This window comes from Gadus chalcogrammus, chromosome 1, assembly GCF_026213295.1.
Source record: "Gadus chalcogrammus isolate NIFS_2021 chromosome 1, NIFS_Gcha_1.0, whole genome shotgun sequence".
In the NCBI taxonomy this organism is placed as follows: Eukaryota; Metazoa; Chordata; class Actinopteri; order Gadiformes; family Gadidae; genus Gadus; species Gadus chalcogrammus.
In genome coordinates, this window is record NC_079412.1 from 16906228 (window position 1) to 16927284 (window position 21057).

At 45.2% G+C, this 21057-nt stretch overlaps 1 protein-coding gene across 2 annotated transcripts in view; it reads right to left on the minus strand.

Annotated features, from left to right (window-relative positions):
* The window catches only part of LOC130384750 (fibulin-2-like), a 26941-nt gene extending 7271 nt beyond the window's left edge, over window positions 1-19670 (minus strand). Inside the window, exons 1-9 of one of the 2 annotated variants that reach the window (XM_056593084.1) lie at window positions 19416-19670; window positions 18807-18859; window positions 16593-18047; window positions 9473-9587; window positions 8928-9051; window positions 6417-6624; window positions 5290-5559; window positions 4226-4354; window positions 3326-3427 (exon numbers count right to left, since the gene is read on the minus strand). In XM_056593084.1, coding sequence (XP_056449059.1) covers window positions 3326-3427; window positions 4226-4354; window positions 5290-5559; window positions 6417-6624; window positions 8928-9051; window positions 9473-9587; window positions 16593-17955 — 2311 coding nt within the window. In that variant the 5' untranslated portion in view covers window positions 17956-18047; window positions 18807-18859; window positions 19416-19670. The remainder of the gene's footprint in view (window positions 1-3325; window positions 3428-4225; window positions 4355-5289; window positions 5560-6416; window positions 6625-8927; window positions 9052-9472; window positions 9588-16592; window positions 18048-18806; window positions 18860-19415) is intronic. The other variant, XM_056593076.1, reaches the window with a different exon arrangement.
* Window positions 19671-21057: the final 1387 nt, after the last annotated feature.

Consider the following 21057-nt stretch of genomic DNA (forward strand, 5'->3'; position numbering starts at 1 on the left):
TTACCCCTCCTTTATTTCTCTGAATATCCCAAGTAGTAATCAACACATATTTGGAAACAATTGCCAAAGCTATACTCATCAGGTCTTTTTACACTCTCACCCTCAAAAACAACAAAAAACAAATTTTGATACACTTGTATCTTTGAACGAACTATATGTGCTGTGTGTGCGTGTGTGTGTGTGTGTGTGTGTGTGTGTGTGTGTGTGTGTGTGTGTGTGTGTGTGTGTGTGTGTGTGTGTGTGTGTGTGTGTGTGTGTGAGTGTGTATGTCTTTGTGTGTGTGTGCGTGTGTGTGCGCATGCGAGACAGCACATTATGGAACATTAGCCTAAAGACTTCCGCCACATTTCTGCAAGGGAGATTCCCTGACTGTCAATCAGCCTGCAGAATCGGCTGTCATATCAAAAACCAAACACATAATTAAGTTGCAAACAACCCTGTGGTGAGAGAGGGGCAGTGTGTGTTTGTGTCTATGTGTGTCTATGATCACATGTGTGTTTGTGCACTTTCACTTGTGTGTCTGGGCGTGTTCACAAATGACGCTCTTGTGGATGTACATCAGACTGATGTACATCAGATGATGAGTGTGTTTGCATGTCTGTGTGCGTGTGTGCGTGTGTGTGTGTGTGTGTGTGTGTGTGCGCGTGTGTGTGTGTGTGTGTGTGTGTGTGTGTGTGTGTGTGTGTGTGTGTGTGTGTGTGTGTGTGTGTGTGTGTGTGTGTGTGTGTGTGTGTGTGTGTGTGTGTGTGTGTGTATTATATATATAGTTATATGTATATATATTTTATATATGTACTGTGCTGTCTTTATGGACCTTCCTGTGTCTTGAATAAAAAGTTGATTGATTGATTGTGTGTATTGCGTGTGTGTGTGTTGACTTCTTGTGGGACTTAGGTCATGCAAGAATTCACAGACACACACACACACACACACACACACACACACACACACACACACACACACACACACACACACACACACACACACACACACACACACACACACACACACACTGGGGCACAGGGAGATGGAAGCAAGGTGAAGACTGACAGCCTTGAAATGCAGAGCCCAACATGGGAGGATGTGGGGAAGGTTGAGGAGGAGGAGGAGGAGGAGGAGGAGGAGGAGGTGGAGGAGGAGGAAGATAGTGATGAAGAGGATGAGGAAGAAGAGGAGTTGGATGTGGGAGGAGGAGGGGGCGGAGCAGCAGGAGGAAAGGCGCAAGAGGAGAAGGATGCGGGAGAGGCAATAGATATTGATGGAGAGGAGGATGGGCTAGGGGAATGAGGGAGGATGCGGAGTAGAAGACAGGGTATGGGAGAGAGAGAGATTAGAAGCTGTCTGACTCCATTGTGGAGGCAATGGCAACTGACAAATCAGAGGGGAGTCAAGCTTCTCAAAGGAGCCTTGCGTCGAAGCCATTAAGCCATTACGGCTCAGTCCTTTCCGCGACCCAGGTTTGATTCCTGCCCGCTGTAATTTGCTGCATATCCTCCCCCCTCTCTCCCATATCTTCCTGTCTAACTCTCACTGTATCTTTCATGAATAAAGCATCAAAAGGTGCCCTGCGTCAAAAGGTCAGGGAGATCAAACTAGAAATGTCAGCCTGCTGTTTGAAGCATTGGGGCCAAGACTAGTCAGTTCAGTAATAACAATTGATTGAATGGACAATTATTTTTTTCTTTTTAACAATTATTTTTTAAAAAAAGAGGTTGAAATGGAGGAGGAGGGGAGGGGGGGGGGGCGGATTCCTGGACTAGTATAGGTTAATCTTCCAGGGTCAAAAGAGTGTTATTGTATCTTTTGGTGAGATCCAAGAAGGGAGCAGTTAAAGTCCCTCCTTACTCAAACAGTAGAATAGGTGGCATTCATCTAATGGGACTCTAAAGGGAACCATTCATCTAATGGGATACTCTATTGCCACTGATTGCCTGCAGAGGCAACCATTATGAGCATTATTATTAAATGCATTACATCGCCTCTTGATTGAGCATTCTTCCAGTCCACAAACAGCTGAAGACGAGCTTCATTCCCCACGGCAAGAAGTCATAAGCACTGTCATCCCTCCCATCTGACTGCAGTGGTAAACACAGCAGGCCTCAAACTTTCTCTATAAAACTACAGATGCAGAGGAAGACCCCTCTGTACACCGAAGGAGGGGCGGGGGGGCAAACAACTTATCATGAGCCTCACCCTAAGGAGCTCGCCTTCTGGGTGTCACTCAACCTTTAGCGGAGAGACAAAGCTCCTAGTCTCCTTGTTGTTGTTGTTGTTGTTGTTGTTGTTGTTGTTGTTGTTGTTGTTGTTGTTGTTGTTGTTGTTGTTGTTGTTGTTTATGTGCTGAATGCTAGCTGCAAGACAACACAGGCGCAGGGAAGATTCCGGCTCTCCAGAGGTGAGCATTAGTTCTGCTCCGTTGTCCGAGCGCTCGCTTGTGAAATAACGTTGTCACTATTAATTGAAGGCGTCTCGTCTGTTATAGGGGCTCCCAAGGGTGGCGGATTAGATTGTTCATCCAAATATCCCAACAATGCGATTACCTCACCGCCTTCAAACTAAAGCCGTTTCTCGCCAACGCACTTGGATTTTGTCAAACTTTTTTTTCGAGTTAACTCAGATCCTCATAAACTCTGGTCATTATCGTTGGCAAATATCATCAGTTTTGCCGGATGACACGGAAAGGATCACAATGTTTTTTTATTCACCATTTTCAAAATTATCATATATTTCAAATTTCATGCCTGGGTGAAGGAAAGTAAGCGGTTTATTCAATGTGTTTATGCAGCTAAAGCTGAGCGTTAAGATTTGAGGCTTTGGGATAATAACTAATTCATATTGTAGCGATGGAAAAGTAGTGTGACACAATATCAGACTTAAATGAAACCAACAGAGGGTTAGAAGAATGATAACTAGGTATAGGCTAAACTTATTCATTAATTTGGAATTGCAAACTCTATTCACTTCCAAGTAGTCAACCATCAGGTGATGAAATTCAAGTTAAAGTTGTGTGTCCAGCCAATTGAAAGATGTACAATATAAAGGGCTGCCCACTGCCGCTAGTGCTGCAGCTAGTGGGGAGTTAAATGTGGTGAACACATATTGTTGTGTAGCATTGTGTGTTTGCAATGACAATAATGGATAACTAGTAACAGACATGTTTCTGCCAAGGATTATACACTAGACTGGAACCAGACAGAGTCAGAGTTTGAAATTGTCAGATATTCTGACCTCCAGCTGTGTGTTCTGGCAAAAATCAAGTGCATTGATGCAATCATTGTTATTAATCATATATAGCGTGTCCAGCATCGTGTTTCCTAATCCTCACCTTCACAAGAGTACCCATCAGCCCTCAGCGAGAAGCCCCGACCACAGGAGCACTGCACCCGTCCTCCCACTGGGCGGCACTGCTGAGCACAGGGGTTATGTCCTGACAAACAACAACACACACAGGTAGTTAGACGAAGGCTTCAATAAACTTCTCTCTGCCAGGGCTTCCCATGGCAGGATTCAGGGTCGGACTCATGTTTTGAGAGAGAGGCGGCCATCATTCTGTGTTTGTGTGTGTGTGTGTGTGTGTGTGTGTGTGTGTGTGTGTGTGTGTGTGTGTGTGTGTGTGTGTGTGTGCGTGTGTGTGTGTGTGTGTGTGTGTGTGTGTGTGTGTGTGTGTGTGTGTGTGTGTGTGTGTGTGTGTGTGTGTGTGTGTGTGTGTGTGTGGTGTGTGTTTGTATGCAAGATAAACAAGTTATTGTACCGCAGTATAAAGCTCACTTCCTGTTTTCGGATCGGATCCTGACCTGGTGCCATTCTATTTCCTATTTCCATCCCCGTGTTTTTGGCAAACAAGTCAGACACAACAACAACAAAATACCATCTCGGCGAGAGTGGCGGGATGCATTCGGGACAACAAAGCGATCTTTGATACCATCCTACCTGCTTGGGTCTGGCCTTTGCAAAACAATTACAAGCCGGGGGAAAAACAAACACACCGGCGAGGTTTAAAATAATGACATGTCTATCCATGCTGGAGGCACTGGGGCCACCTCAGTTCTCTGTGTCATTTTCCCGCCTTTAGATTCCCCTTGCAGGCCGCTGATTAAAGACATGGGGATGAGCGAGAGTGCCGTCGTTTGTGATCTTCCGACACTCTGAGACTCCGTCATTTCCGCACCCACCCAACCCACATCCCCTCATCACACCTTCTGCCCGGAGACTGATGTGGTCTCACCTTCGCAGGGGTTGAGCAGGGCTTGGGTGGGGGTGCTGGGAGGAGGAGGAGGAGGTGGGGTTGTAGTTGGCTCCTCCACACCTCCTGCTGTGGCTTTGTGATGCTCCTCCAAGCCGTTCTCCTCACGCTCTGCGGGATGAGAAGTGAATCAACTCATCATGAGGGAGCGAGTAATTACACTGCAATCACTGAGTCTGACTCTCTCTCTCTCCTCACTCCCCCCATCTTCTCCCCTCCCTCCCCACCTTTCTGTCTGTTTCCGTCGTTTTTGTTTAAACATTGTGCAATGCCTTGCATGCAATGTGTGTGTTTTTGGCGGTTGGGGTTGTAGGTGAAAAGTTGTGACAGCGGTAGAGTCGGGACAGGGGAAAGAAAGGAAAACATTGCCCGAGGACAAACATTTATTGGTGAGCCTCACCGCTCGCTTTTAATTTGCTAGGGTTTGAGCTCTGACATTAGCATCCTGTTGAGGCTTGCGGCAGTTAGATCTGCCATTAAATAAAGCCGGCTGGGTCACAGTTAGTGCAAGATTTCATTCAGCACCTCTTTAAAGTTACACCTTTTACATAGACACTGTATAATATTTATCTATCAGGTGTCTCTTGTAAAAGAGGCGATGAATCTAAGTTTGATTTCTAAATGTGTTTCTTTGTCTCCAATCGCACGAGATTGATGGAACAACAAGACGTCACTGTCAGCTCAGGAAATAAATGGCAGGGTGCGATTAGAATAACTATTATTAGCCAGAGTCCGTGCAGGCAGGAAGGAACCCTGTGCCCAGCAGAAAAAGAATACACTGGGAACATGTGGACAAATATAGACAAACAGGAGAACTTCCTGCCAGGAATGTACACAACTTTTTGTCATGGAAATGTGCATGAACGACAAAAAGCTTCACATGTGCAACGGTCAGATAGCGTCGGGACATGTTTTTTTTATTCATACCGCAAATCAATGCATATGTACATACCCTACACATTAAGAGTTGGATACACCTCACCCCATGTGTATTTTCAAATCTGTCTACAAATTTAAATAGGTCATATCATACGTCCTGGTCATACCCGGTTTACACGTGTTGTCCTGCTGCAGCAAGAAGCCAGCGAAGCATTCACATCTGAAGGAGCCGGGCGTGTTGACGCAGCGCTGCGGACAGAGGCTGTCCTGGTACACCGCACACTCGTCCATGTCCTCCACCTGGAACGGGTGCTCCACCTGGAAGGGACCCTCCGCCGTGTTCTCCTCGTCCGGCACCCCCTGCCGCTGCTCCTCCTCCTCCTCCTCCTCCTCCTCACCGATGGAGAAGGCCTCCTTCGGGAAGGGGCTGTCCGACACTGGAGGAACAGAGCAGCAGGACGGTCGTCGACATGCAGTTACAGCCTCAGCCAACTTGATCAGCATCTCATCCGTGTCCCTAGTGCTTTGTGCAAGGCACTGTGTCAAAGGGCCACCAGGATCTGCCTTCAATTGTGGCAAAGCAATTTAGTACAAACTAGAAACAAATGGGGTTTAGGGCTTTTCAGAGTTAAGAATCCAAATAGGCCTTCAGCCATAATGTACTGCACTGCAGGGGGAGAAGCAATGGGAACTTTTAAATGAGAGGTTTGAACTTTAATAAACTCTGCCTCAGCAGGCCGCTGAGGTGAACCATTTGTCAGATATGTAACCAAATAATGGTCTTTCCTTGTAGCAGCAGAAAAACAAATTAATTATATTGTGTGTAAATTAGATTTGTTTGTGTTTGTGTGTGTGTGTTTGTCTTTGCGTGTAGATGTTTCTGTGCGTGTATTTGTGTATCTGTGTGTGTGTGTCTGTGTGTGTGTGTGTGTGTGTGTGGTGTGTGTGTGTGTGTGTGGGCATCTGTGTGTGTGTGTGTGTGTGTGTGTGTGTGTGTGTGTGTGTGTGTGTGTGTGTGCGTGTATGTGTGCGTGTGTGCATGCATGAATCAATGTCTGTGTGTATGTATGTTTGTATGTATACATACATATGTAGGTGTGTATAGATGTATGGATGTATGTATACGACAGTATGTATGTGTGTGTGTGTGTGTGTGTGTGTGTGTGTGTGTGTGTGTGTGTGTGTGTGTGTGTGTGTGTGTGTGTGTGTGTGTGTGTGTGTGTGTGTGTGTGTGTGTGTGTGTGTGCGTGTGTGTGTGTGTGTGTTGCGTACAGCACATCCGTGTCTAAGGCACCTTTATTGGGCAGGGGCGTGGGGTCCAGAAGGGGCCTCTCCCTGATGGGGCGCCAGCCTCCGTCCGCTCCTCCACCCTGCGCTCCGGCCTCCGCCCGGCAGCAGGCGAGGAGGCTCTGTCTGCAGCGGGGCCCCAGGTACGGGGGGGCCTCACAGCGCTGGCCCTCGCTGAGCAGGCGCAGGCCCAGGGAGCAGCAGCCGCAGCACTCCTACAGGGCCGACAGGGACGTCAGCACCCCACCACACTCGGACCGGGGCGACAGGAGGACCCCTACGCTGTTGGAGGGACTGGCTGTGTGTGAGGAGGTGTGGGACTCCGCAGAGGAGTAACGGAGAAAGCCTTGGGCTGTGTAGCCCCCCTGGTGTGCTCAGCAAGGAACCCCCTTAGATGAGGTAGGAAAGCAAATAAACCGACTGCCAACATGTGTGTGTGTGTGTGTGTGTGTGTCTGTGTGTTTTTTTGTGTGAATGTGTTTGTGTGTGTATGTCCGTGCGTGTGTGTGTGTGCGTGTGTGTGTGTGTGTGTGTGTGTGTGTGTGTGTGTGTGTGTGTGTGTGTGTGTGTGTGTGTGTGTGTGTGTGTGTGTGTGTGTGTGTGTGTGTGTGTGTGTGCGTGTGTGTGCTCTGGACTAGCAGTACTTTAAGCTGTTGGATTTGGACAGTCACTTAAAGGTAATTATCCGACTTGAGACTGTAATGACCTTTTGGGCCAAGGGGGTAAGTGTATAAGCCTTTAATACCCAGATTGGATGGAAGACGAATGGAGCGGGGAAATGTTGGCTGATGCTCATGAAATCTAGTCATCACACACACGACCAGGCCTCACTGACCCCCAGTCGCCATGACTATCACTTCCACCATTATACTGATGTCACACACACACACACACACACACACACACCCTTCAGACTTTGACACTCTGTTGAGCACGCGTTTAAACACATCTGCGGTCTATTATTGCAGTGAAACTCCAAAAGGCAGAAGAAACCTTTGTCCGTACTTGGCTCCGAAGCGCCTCTGCCTAGTAGATTTAATAGGATAATTTGATCAGAGGAGACACGGGCTCAGCTGACGCAAGCCCCCGCTCCATAGAACTCAGGCTCTCCTCTGATTACTAATTGTTTGGGACCAGTACTTTGTGCACGTGACTGATTTCTTTTTTCATTCAGCATGACTAATGGAATAATGAAGAGATCGTTTGAAGACTGAATTTGCACTTCGCGAAGAAAAAAGTAACTCTTCTCTCAAGTTAAAATTCAATTATTTATTTTTTTCAGTCATCCTACCCAGTTCAGGCTGTGGCCGAGGGGCAGATAGGGGCAGACATCGACGCTTGAAGGGGCTTGAGCCCCGGCTCTTCTGCCTTCTTAATTATAACTGCCCTTTTTTCTTGCCTGTTTTAAATTATTTTATACATCTGTATATGTGTTTATCTTTGTGTGCTGCCTGGTTGCTATGTATCCTGGTGGCCTGCCCACCTGGTAACTTGCCCACCTGGATGAATGATACACAGGCTGGGCTCCCTGACCGAGGAAGGAGAAGGAGTTCACCCGACAGACCTACCGTCACTAATAATGAACCTGGCTTGGACTCTGCCTGCCCTCGTGTTCAGCTCCCTCCCCATGCACCATGCACACACCATCATCCTGAATCACATTCTACTTGCAAACCTTCATGAACAAGTAAAACACAATTTGAGTTCAGTAGTTTGGCTCATCTACCAAGTCCACAGGTGCATTATCATTTTTAGATTAAAAGTGGATGAATGAACCCACTGTTAGAAAGGCTACATACATTTTTTCCTGTTATACGCTTCAATGCTATTGGATAATTGATTGACTGACTTGGTTTCATTCTTCTTTCTTTCGGGTGTTCTAATAAAATATGACTGTTATCATGATTATTTTGTCTCAATGTCATTGGCTCTTTCAGAGTGTTCAGGAATGATGAAATAATGTGCTTGGTATACATTATACATTTATGATATGAAGCTAGGTTTGGTACATATCACACATTCGTATTCCAATCTATTAAATGTATTTCTTAACAATTTAAATGTTGTCTTTTTACTTTTCTACTGTGTACTGTTAAAATAGCATTTGGTTTATTTTAGGGTGTTAGGGGTGTGAAGTTAAGAATTGCATGGCACAAGCAGACAACAGAGGAAGGTATTGCTTTGAACAAATGGGAGATCCTCTTTTACCATCCTTTATCCACAAATTAAGCATCATACGCTGGTATTTTGATTGGTTGTCTATGGCACAAGTCTAGGTAAGGGTTGAACTGGTAAGCTAATAGGCAGTGGGGATTAACTGAAATACTTAATGCAACCAAAGCCATGGATCACATGTCAATCAATTTCAAAATCAATCCATATAGCAGTGTCAAAAAGCAGGCCTACTCACGCCATGCATATTAAAGCACACATCATTCTCAGATATCGAGGCCCCCGTCCCTAGGGAAACCCTGGGCATGCTGCTGCCCATGAGCGGCCAGTTCTTAGTAATACTAACCGTGTAGGCGTCCCCTCCACATTCATCACTGTCCTCACACACCGCTCCGCTTGTGGCTGCGGTAAGACCGGCCAAGCATCGCTGCTGCCTCAGAGCACCCAGACAGCATTGTTTCTGGGCCGTTCTGACAGAACAAAGCACACACAGGGGAAACAGTGGGTTGAAAGAACAGCAGATAAATACACTTTCATGCTCTCAGAAGTCGAAAGATAAATCATTTATACTTTGGAATGTATTTAAATCTGTGTGAAGTTGAATCTGAAAATGCGGTTTGTATTCGACTGTTGAAGGCCTGAGGGCTCGACTATATTACAGTCAAAGCATTGAGGATCCCTCAGACAATTGAGGTGATGAGGAGTTACAGTAAGAGACCGTCATGATGTACATCCTGGCCATTATTAACATAATATCAAAACTAGTTAAAAGCCTGGAGTTTAGACCCAGGCACAAGCATCACTGCGACATATCTTTTCTTTGGCCAATTGCAAAACTAGGTGCAGTTTACATTATTGTGCCTAATGACGGAAGTTCTTCAACGACATTACCGACAGATGGAGTGCCTTTCCTCTCTGGGGAGCTCCATGGCGAGGCAGTGACCATTAGCTGTGGCCCATTTCTCCCCCGTTTCACAGCACACCCTCAACAGCTCCGCGGCCGACACTGTATCCAAAACGCAAACAAAAACAACCAAATGAGACCAATCCATCTGAGCACAGTCACCGTCTCCGGAGAATTCAACGTTGACCCAGAAGTGTGTCTTGATTAACGCACACTTAACAAAACAGTGTACAATGGGATTGCTGGGTAATGCTGTAGAGCAGGAAGAACAGCCTGAGATATGAAAGGAGTTGACAGAGATGGATAACGGCATCTTTGACAACGGCTGACTCTATCTCAGCCTTGATGAGGCGTATACTCTCCTCTTTAAAAACACTTTTACAGAATTGAATTAGCCCCACTTCACAAAAGACAAGACTCTGTTGTATTTTTAATTATGATGATTGGGAGGGGGAGAAGGAGTTAAAATTGGATTTATTTGAAGTTACCAAATAGCTATTTTGAAGTAACAATTTAGTTATTTTGCAGATGTTTTGTATCCAAAGCGACCTACACTGAATTTAGATGCAGGTCATTAAGGAACAGATAGGGCCCAGACAGCTTGCTCCAGGGCGTCTAGAGGTAGACTGCAGTCAATAGGGTTTAACTCAGAAGCTTTTCTAGCAAATGAGAAAGAGAATCTGTCTCACTTTTTCCCAAGGAAATCCAGGAACAAACAGTAGAAAACCGAAGAGGAGAAAACTATGTTGAGAAATATGCTGGGGACCTCACAGGGTACAGTCACAGGTCACTGCATTCCACTACATTGATTTGTGGCTCTTGACCTAGAGAAAACTCAGGACACAAATCTCATGGAATTTGCTGTGCCTCCAGTCATGATGTATTATACATGTAAGGCAAGGGTCAAGACTCATAATTGACTCTTGACTGTAAAGTAAAACTAACCACACGAGAGTTCTGTTCTATTCTGTTCCGGTTTTATTAACTTTTTTATTAACTATGAAGGTGACTCAAAGTTATCATCATAAATGATTAGATTCCCACATATATTATAAAAAGATGTCGTTAACCATGTTGGGGCGTTTTTCTGTTAAAAGCTTTTAGCAGAAATACAGTATAGTAGCATATATACAGTACAGTGCGTTGAAGAACATGATTTGTTTGCAATACAGCCAAACTTGTTTGTTGTGGTTTTTAAGTCATTTGAAGTCGGCAATCAAAGGCATAATTAGAGATGAAATAAGGAGAGGGCTGGATGATGATGAATGGAAATTGAAGAAGGAAAATCCATCTCTTTAAAAGGTCACCACAAAAACGTAGAGGAAGATGCAGAGTCTTTGAGGTCACGAGGCACTTAAACTTTAAAACCACCTGTGCTTAACACGTCTTTACCATGCCTTGTTCTTTGTGTGTAAATCCGTCAAGCACTGTCCTCTCTCTCTCTCTCTCTCTCTCTCTCTCTCTCTCTCTCTCTCTCTCTCTCTCTCTCTCTCTCTCTCTCTCTCTCTCTCTCTCTCTCTCTCTCTCATACCTTTTCCAGGGCCTCTCCAAGGAAGTTCCTACAGATTGCAAGCCTTGACTGCCGCACAATACATAATTTATAGGTGCAGGAATGGCTTGAGAACATTTGAAAGCTCAAAAGGCGCAATGACGCTTTGATGCGTAGAAATCTGTCCCAGTCAGGCAGTTAAACAAGTCTCTTTGAACCCTTGGATGAGTACGTCAGTGTTATCATAAGACAAATAACACAATTATTCATCCTCCTTCGTTTGCGCCCCTATTCATTTTCTCCAGGTGGATTCGGCGCTCCCTCATTGTGTGACACTCGTTAATTTGCCCCATGTGTGGATCCAGATGGCAGCGTAAGGACGAGGTCAGTAACGCGATCCAACAGAGATGAGGTGGGGGGGGGGATATAAATGAATTCTCGGAAGGGAGTTGAAACGTTTAGAATTTAAAAAACGTTATATGACATGAAGTATCAAGGTCCTCAAGACATTAATAAAGGACTTCCGAACTGATAAATCTGCAGAGCACATCCGACCCAGTGTCATGTGGTTGGCAGGCCTCGTAATTTAGCCAGAACAACACACTTGCTCTTCAGAGAAGTGTAATAATTAGCCGAGCTGATCCATCATGGTGTGTGAAAGGGGGTGGAGGGAGGGGGCATAACAGTACCCCCTCCCCCCCCCCCCTCTCTCTCTCTCTCTCTCTCTCTCTCTCTCTCTCTCTCTCTCTCTCTCACTCTCTCTCTCTCTCTCTCTCTCTCTCTCTCTTGGTCTGTAATTACACCTGCCCGTCCCACTAACATTATCGCCAGACACGTTGCTCCGGTGCACATCCGAAATAAAAGCGAGTGACATCACCTCGCTTGAACATAAGACGCTAGGCAAACATGAAAAAACACGGGGGCAGCTCTCGACTTGTCAGCGGTGGTTCTGGAAGTGCACACACAGGTGGGCCAAAGCAGAAGAGGCCACCTAGCAGACAGAGAAACAAATAAAACACCTTTGTGTCAACACCAAAAACAACTTGTGTGCGTGTGTTTTGTTGTGTGTGGATGTTTGTTTGTGTGTGCGTGTGTGTTTCTTTGTGTGTTTCTGTTTGTGTATGTCTGTTTCTGTTTCTTTGTGTGTGTGTGTGTGTGTGTGTGTGTGTGTGTGTGTGTGTGTGTGTGTGTGTGTGTGTGTGTGTGTGTGTGTGTGTGTGTGTGTGTGTGGGTGTGTTTCCGTGTGTGTGTGTGTGGGGGGGTGTGTGTTGGTGTGTGTGTGTGTGTGTGTGTGTGTGTGCGTGTGTTTCCGCTTGTGTGTGTCTGTGTGTGTGCGTGTTTGTGTTTCTGTTTTTGTGTTTGTGTGCGTTTGTTTTATGTGTGTGTGTGTGTGTGTGTGTGTGTGTGTGTGTGTTTATTTGTCTGTGTGTCTGTGTGTGTGTGTTTGAAAGAAAAATAAGCCGGTAGTTAATGAGCTCATCACACGATCCAGCAACAGGTCCCTGCATTCCATTTTTTTCTCTCAATATCATTGGCTCTTAGTTAGGAGTTAAGAGTGGAACTAAAAACAGCAGAAACAACAACAAAACATACATCACGCACGTACCACAGTCATCTCTGTGTTACCTAAATCACATGACCAATCCCCCCCCCCCCCCCCCCCCACCCCGGCCCCCCCATGTCAACAACACGGCTCACATGTTCAGCAGCTGGCTGTGACATCACAGGGAGGGCGGCTCTCTTGTCCCCATGAATTAATTTGGCTAGCACAACTGACAGGCTTTCAGAGAACACGGCTTTGCAGACTGACTTTGTTCCGTTAGACCAACCTGCCCAAGATGCACTGGGAGCAGATGGGTTATGAGGTCCATCTGGCTTAACTGAATCAGTGGAGGTTGTGGTAAGGTTAATAGCAGTTGTTGGAGCAGAGGTTGGACTCGTTGATGGTTTCTCACAGTAACCTCCAGCCCTGAAATAAGATTTCTTCCTGTGGTTAAATAACCAGGCAATGGAAGAAAGTATAACACACACGGTGCAAGCAGATTGCAGTCGATGATCGCTGGTCTGTTGTGCCCTCACACAGCAAGGCCATATTCACTGTGTTTTCTGAGAGGCGTTTTCACTCCTTATTTTGCAGCAAAATGGATGAGCTTCAGCCAGTTGGACCCCTATTGGCCCATTTCCAAATAAACAACTAACGAGTGTTACCGCTACCATCACCATTGACATTAGAACGCCAAAACCCAAAGCAGCATAAATATTATTCGATTTATTTAGCCATTGTAGGAAGGACAAAAACGCCACTTCCCGATTTCTTCATCATCACTCCATGGGGATGGCTGATTGGCCAAGCTGCCAGTGTTGACTGTTTTACTGCGTAGGCAATAAAATAGGAAATTGTCTGCAGTGATGAATCTGTTCACTGACAGATCTTAGAGTTGGAAGGAAAACAAATTAGGGCTGGGTTTGAAAAATCGATCTTCTGATTTAAATCAATCTCCATTTGTGTGGTTTGATATTGTTTCCTATAATCAAGAGATCAATCTTTTTCTTTATGGACAGAACAGTGAAAAGAGACAGGAAAGCAGCTTGTAGAAGAGAGAACGACATGCAGCATATGACGGTGGGAATAGAACCTGGGTCACTACAATACATACATGGTAAACTCAGTAGCAGCCTGTGGGCTGCCCCAGAGATTGAACTTTTAATCTACGCATTTCCCCGTGGATTCTTGAAGCTTGAACCCCGTTAGTCTCCTGCGGCCGGCCTTTGCTTCTTCAATTTGCAATATAGTGTGGGTACCGCTGTAGTGCAGTCATGTTAAAAATAAAAAGTAAATTAATGTAAATGCCTTGGGGTCAATTCTTAATGTTTATTCAAACAACATTTGCATTGTAATATCGCTAACAACCTCGATATTGAATTTAATCTGATTCAAATTGGCACCTTGTGAATAGGAATCTAATCAATTCAGGAAATCAGTGGCGATAACAAGCACTACAAAAGTATAATCAAACCCAATCAAACAAAATCGCCTGTTCATAAGATGCAGTTGCAAAAACATGATGATAGGTGAAAGGGGTCGATTTCAATAAAAGAGAGCGAGAGAAGCAAACGGCTACACTGCTATTCATCACTGCTAAACATTTTCTTTTAGATGTTTTTAATGAGTGGTTTCATGCCTCTGGGTAATTATAAGTATCAGTGACATGTGTGATTTGGTTGGTGTACAATCAGAGCATGTCGTGCATGGGAAATATGCCTGTGAACCGCAAGATTCTGCAGATCAACCAGAGTGCGAAACCTCTTTCGAAACCGACATACACATTGCGTTTCCAATCAACTCATTTTCATTCTCAGGAAAATTACACATCTCTTCTTCCCACTCACACAGGCGTGCATGTTGTAACAGTGCTGAGGACAAAAAAAGAAAAAGTTCCCACCTCTACGAACTTCTCCATTTCACATTTGGACTCATACTTTCCGATGAATTCTGAATCAGAGCCATGCATTAATTTCGCCCTGCGGCACGTCTGTCTTCATTTCCCTGTTTGCATTATTTTGTTTCAAGACATAATAGGAGCTCTCGGGCGGGATAGGTTAAGTGGCCCGTGCGAGTTTGACGTGCTTGTTTCTCGAGGATGCACCTCAGCCGTGGGGTTCTGGGACAGGAAAGCCAGCGACCTCGCGGGACAGTCTGGTGGTCCTCACGCTGGCTCACGAGGGACAGGCCGGGGAGTGTCTGGCAATCAAGCCACAACAGAGCTCTCATTCATCACATGGGTATTATGCTGCTCCCAGGTAGCCCCCCGGAGAAACACTACACCGCGGCCCGGGCCGTCCATGAGCGAGGCCTGAGGACCCCCCTCCCCCCTCCCCCCTGTTGAGCACACACACACAGCCTCTGTTGCGGCGAACGCAAGAAAGTCAAACAAGGGCAGACTATTCACTGGGGGGGGAAGAACCAAAAGAATTATACATTTACCCCGAGCTGTGATTCAACACAAAGTGAGCCCGTTTGTTTTCGGATGGTTATAATTGCTTCTTTGCGATGCGTGCCTTCTGCTTTCCTTATTTTAAAGCAGTCTCTGGCATGCATCACTAATTCAATTGATAATAGCCATTAGTCAAGCATCCTCTGCCCCTATACTCTTCCTGCCGTCATTTTAAACATGTCACTGGAAATCCTGGAAATGTTCTCCCTCTAGCCAAGCAACCTTGACCTATGGACCCTAACAACGTCACGTCGCCCAGGGACATGGAGAATAGCCAGACCGGCCTCCAAACACTGGATATACACAGGGGGAATATGAAATAAACAAATCCTTCCACTGAGTCAAAACAAAGCACACACACACAAAAGATTCTAAGGTATTATCCTAATGTGTTGCTGCATGAATTCACAGGCCCTCACAGCTTAACCTGACCTTAGACTAATACATTGTTCTTAGTCCAAAAATTACCCTAAAGATTCAAATCAGTAATACCATTTGAAAACATTCAAATGTTATGTCATTGAATGTATCTGGCAGACTCTATAGGTATTCCCATAGTAGCTTATCATTGGTACATACATACTCTGCATTCCTATGGAGGCCCGGTGCTGAAAGGAGAGAACAATTCTGACAGGTCTCAACAAAATTCATTGAGTAGTAAAAGAGGTGTCCTAGATATGGGGTGGACACATCCATAGATTACAGCATGCTGCACAACCTGCTATTAGCACACATGTTAAACAGCAATATGATGGATCTGCTTGAGTTCCAGGTTTGTTTACCCCTTTAACAAACCGTATTGACCCTTCGAACAGCATAGCAAGGCACTCTTGGCAAGGGGAAATTACGACGACAAACACTTTGTAGGTTATGGTTATGTTAAATACACAACTTGTACAACAAATATCCGTAGATCGTATTTGAAACTTTACTGGACCCAAAGTCACAGAAAATCTCTACCTGAACTCTAAAAAACATGAAAAATGTTGTGTCCATAGTTTTCAATAAGGTTTAATCTGTGTGTCATCTCCCTTTTCATCTGTGCAACCTTCTCATACTCTGCATTCCATCTCAGGAGTCCTCAATAGAAGGTTTTGTGCACTGAGGGGAATAGATTTTGATCGGTAAATATGAAGGGTGCAAACACAGTGCATGAACATGGACTGCCATCAGCATGAGGGTGGAAGGTAACATGGTCGCTCATTGGACTAAAAGGTCTATATCATCTCCAACAAAGGCACCGAGTGTACGCATCTTTGTGTTTCCTGAGCTCTTCTGAGAAAGGTAGATAGATGCTATCGAACTTACACTCTCAATGAACCACTGCTTTTACTGGATGGATGCCAGTTTGAGCACAGGGATCATGAATCCCCTGTCCAAACACAGGACGTCAGTGAATAAGAGGAAGATGTTCTCTGATAAAGTGCCTTCGTCATCACATAAATGTCACACATGACAAATTATCCCATAGTAAGCCGAGCTTATCCATTTGGGTTCAGACATTTTGTAAACAATTGTATGATGGATTTTATCCAGTATAAGGCAGATGGTAATAAAAAAGTAATAAAGAGTCTTATGCTGCCCATTGCAAAAGGTGAAATGAGGAATAAACGGCCTGCTTACCGTCTGTTTCTCCCTCTGCAGTCTGAGAATGGTAATTGAGGAGCGTCTGGGCCTGTCTCCTTGGCTTGTCTCCCTCCTCCCTCCTCCTGACCGGTGCCCTTCTGGTGGGACTCCACTGGACCGTCGGATATGGGCGCTGCTCCCCCCCAACGGCCTCCGTTGGTCCCTCATGGCCTTGAGCAAGTGAAGCAACACGGCGGCTAGAGTTGAGCTGCCTGTGCCTGTGATGGCCGCCGAGTCTGCCTTCTTTACCAGAAGCGGCAGAGAACGCCGGCGTGTCCTTTGACGTGTTCGGCGCCACCCTTTCCTGGTCTCCGTCCTGACGCCGAGCGGTCCTCCCAGGGGCTTCCTGTTGCGGCGTGGGACTCTCCGTGGTCCCGCTCGGCGTGGTGGGGGCCATGCCCGCCGAGGTTATCGTTTCACTGCGAGCTCCCGCGGCAGGCTGTTCAGTGTACTGTCGCAGCAGCTGATGGCGAACCTTGAGCTGATAGTTCCTCTCCTGGTCCAGACTTCCCGGTGTCTCTCCGGGCTCCTCTCTCCTCCTGTCATCACGGGAGGTGGAGGAAACGAAGCTGGCTTCCGGGTGTGCTAGCGGGGATGCGATAGATTTGAGGATTTGGTCCCGTTCCAGCGGCAGGGAAGAGGTGGGTTCTGCCAAGGTATAGTCATGCTCGTCTGTGCCAAAAGCGGGCGGGTCCTGCTTATACAGAGGCAGAGTGTCGCCAAGCGGCAGCTTTGAAAAGGGCTCCCGAGGCCGGGTCTGTGTGTTGTCTGGCAGGTGACTGACACCTCGTAAAGGCTCATTGTTCTCCGTTGGAGGGGTCAGCATTGTTTTTTTACTACCGTGCGGATTACACCCAGGAACGGGTGAACACACCAGGTGGCCTCCATCGTTAGGGCAGTAGCACATCTGGCACGGGTCCATATGGAACCTGTGGCCGGCCTTGTACTTGTCGTTGCCATGGACACACCCAATCCTCCCACATTGCGGACAACCGTCTGCAGGCTGTCTTATATCAATGCAGTTAGAGGGAAGGTCTGGGCATGGGATGAACTGACAGCTGATCCTCCCTCCTCCGCGGGGACAGGAGCACTCGGTGCTCCCAAAGTCCACAAAGTAGGACTCTCCCTGGGGAACTTTCCCCTTGCGGAAGCCTGCGTTGACGCAGTCATAGTACTGGTACCCCTCACAGGTGCATCCCTTGTGAACGCATGTGGCACAGCACGCACCCACCTCCAGCACTTCCTCAATGCAATTCTGCAGAACGGGACAGTCCACGCTGGTGCAGTCCTTTTGGCTCAGGGATATATCCAGGTATAATATCACGTAAGATAAACACAATGCCACTCTCTGAATGTCCATTTTTTCACAGGAACCTTTTAAAAAACAATTCAATGCCACCTTTTAACGGAACAGAAGTCCTCCGTTACGCTATCCGATGTATAACTGCACTCCTGTGTAAGTGAAATGAAGCATACACATTGTCATTCAACCTGCAACAAACGTTTTCAACAAACTTTCAGTGAATTCAAGCCATGGTTTATAATTAAAAGCACATGGAATTTTGAGCAGCATGGAAATCGATATAACATGATTCAATATTTAGAGTGCAGAACGAATGTAGAAAAAGGCCCATGGGTGTGTCAGTTTCTCCTGGTTTCCCCACTACATAGAACACACTGTGCGGAGGATCTGTTGCAGATCAGAGATCATGTAGTGTAATGAGTCCACTTGGAATAAATCTCCTTGTAGGCAGATGACAAGACATGTTATGCAGTTGTAGTTGAGGTTTAACCAATGTTTATTTGAACAATGAGGTCCTAGAGACCGGGAAGGAGCAATAAAAGCATAAAACATAATTTGAACCGTCTGATCTGTGACTTCAGATGTATGCAATGGATAGACAAGGTGGTTTCTGTTTCTCTTTCCTCCGCTCTCTGGCCTGCGATTATCGTTGATCACAAGACGTTATGTCACTGCATGCCTTTTGTAATCTTGTGACTCCACTAAGTCATCCAAATATTTCACCACGCAATTACCTTTTATCATTATTACAAGTGTAGTGCAGAGCATCTCTACATGAATTAGCATTGTTACTTTCCAGCAGCTGTTGCGTTTCCCTGTCAAATGCCAGTGCAGATATTGGACTGTGAACGATGTTGACATTGTACACATATCTTTTTCACTAGACATCTTCTAAGCTCTTTGTTTACCTCAGTGTGTGGCAAAACCTGTGTCAACGTGTCTCCAAATACTCCAACTCCAACTGCTCATCAATAGAAAGTACTTTTTTTAGCAAAATATTAAAAAAAAACTTTGAGACATAGTTCATTTTCAGCATTAGGTATTCTATAATAAACAATGGTATATCATATGGCTGCATGCAGCCCTGATATGAGGTATAATATTGTTTAACGTTGATTTCATACAATTGCTGCATATTAAAAACATACATTGCTGAAACTTTTAGTGAAGAGGGCAAAAACAATATAAAGGCAAAAGGCATGCGTGATTATAACAAAATAAAGCTGAATAAAGTTTAATGACGGCATTAAATAACGTTTAAATGTAATAACGGTCTACTACTCATATCAGTAGCCTACATTTACCATAAAAGCTAAAATATAACGAACCAGAACCAGACATTAAATCGGAACGGCATCATTGATTTGTGACCAGATGTCGGCTCTACTTTGCAAATGCTGGCCTCAACGCATATTTTTTATGGTCTCGGCAAAGGGATGTTCAATAAAAAAAAACACCGAGATAAAATTTTCTGTGTGACAATTAATTTAACTTTTACAACGATCTTCATTGCTCACCTTTGGTTCCCGATTGATGTTGACGTTGGTCAATCAATGCGCGCCGATTCAAACTTTGAAGCCCAATGTTTCACACTAGTGCGGCGCGGTGTGCAGCAGGGTTGAGTGGAGTGGAGTTGACTGCTGGAGCTGAGTGCTGCTCAAGAGTACATTAGTGCTACCGCGACCGCTGCTCAGTGGGGGGGCGGGACAACCCTTTCCCTTTGAATTAACCTCGTTCCCAGGCGTTCTCATCCAACAACGGAACGCCTGGGACGTGGATGCTCCAAATGAGCGTTATTTGCGAGAGAGAAAGTGGGCTGGACTTACAGTAACGAGAGAGAGGGAGAGAGAGGGAGAGAGAGGGAAAGAGAGGGAGAGAGTTTGTTGTTATTATGATTTTTCTAGTATTAATTCTTGTCATGTTATTAATATTATTGCTCTTTGGACTGTTACAAGCTGATATGAACTAAGGGACCGGAAATTGTGTGGTGGCAAACCAGGATAACGATATAATTGATGCTCCCTCAGCCTGCCGTATGTTCAGGATCCAGGAGAGCATATTGACCAGAATATTAAAGGCACCCAGTGCAACTTTCGAGGCTTAAAAATAAACATTCAATTTCTAGTCTTTTTTACACGTAGTAAGTTTCAATAACTCCATACCATTACATACCGACATTCAAGCAGCAAAGATGAGACGTCGTTGTGTGGTGAGAACTGATATAAAATCGATAACAACAACAATGCCGCCATTTTCTTTATTTTTTGTAACCTACAATAAATAAAGCAGGCTTCCAGTCAATGGAAAAATGGCTTCTCCCCACCGGCGATTGTTGTTGTTTACGTTTTTCTATCAGTTCTCACCACACAGCGACGTCTCATCTTTGCTCCTTGAATGTCGATATGTAATGGTATGGAGTTATTGAAACTTACTACGTGTAAAAAAGACTAGAAATTGAATGTTTATTTTTCATTGAATGTTTACATAAAGTTGCACTGGGTGCCTTTAAACCACCCGCTGTGATATCAAGTGTGTGGGCCGGGTACATAAAAGGTTTTACAGCGACATCATGTTATGCCTTGGGGGCATTTTTTATAGATCGTATAACTTTTTATATATTTTATTTATATAGGATCTGAGGCATATCGAATCAATTCAGTGAGTCTGAAAATCACAAGCACACGATGTGTTGTCACAACTTGTCGGTGGGCCAACACTGCAACATAGGTCGGCGTCGGTGTAATCCAGGGGTCACGGGGTCAAACGGAGAAGGAATGAAAAGAGAAACCATTTACTGCAGACAGCATTGGTTGCTATTGGTTAACAAAGCTTACAATGTTTTAATAATAATGAACGACAGATTTTAGTATTATGTTTTATTAAAGAAGAAACTTTGAAAGAATAATATTCAATATTTGATTGGTTGACTTAACTAAAAATGGACCAAATGTATCAGCGTCTTTTCACAGCCCTCTGAAGATGTTCAGTCATAGTTAAACATGCTGTCTGTTCTTTCTTTGTTTATTATGCTTTTTGTAAAGCCAGGCTTCTGTTATCGTAATATTATTATTATAGGATAAATAATACAGTATAGGCCAATTCCGAAGTTTTTCCCCCTCTTGACTGCAGTCAACAACTCTCTCTAATGTGTGCTCTACT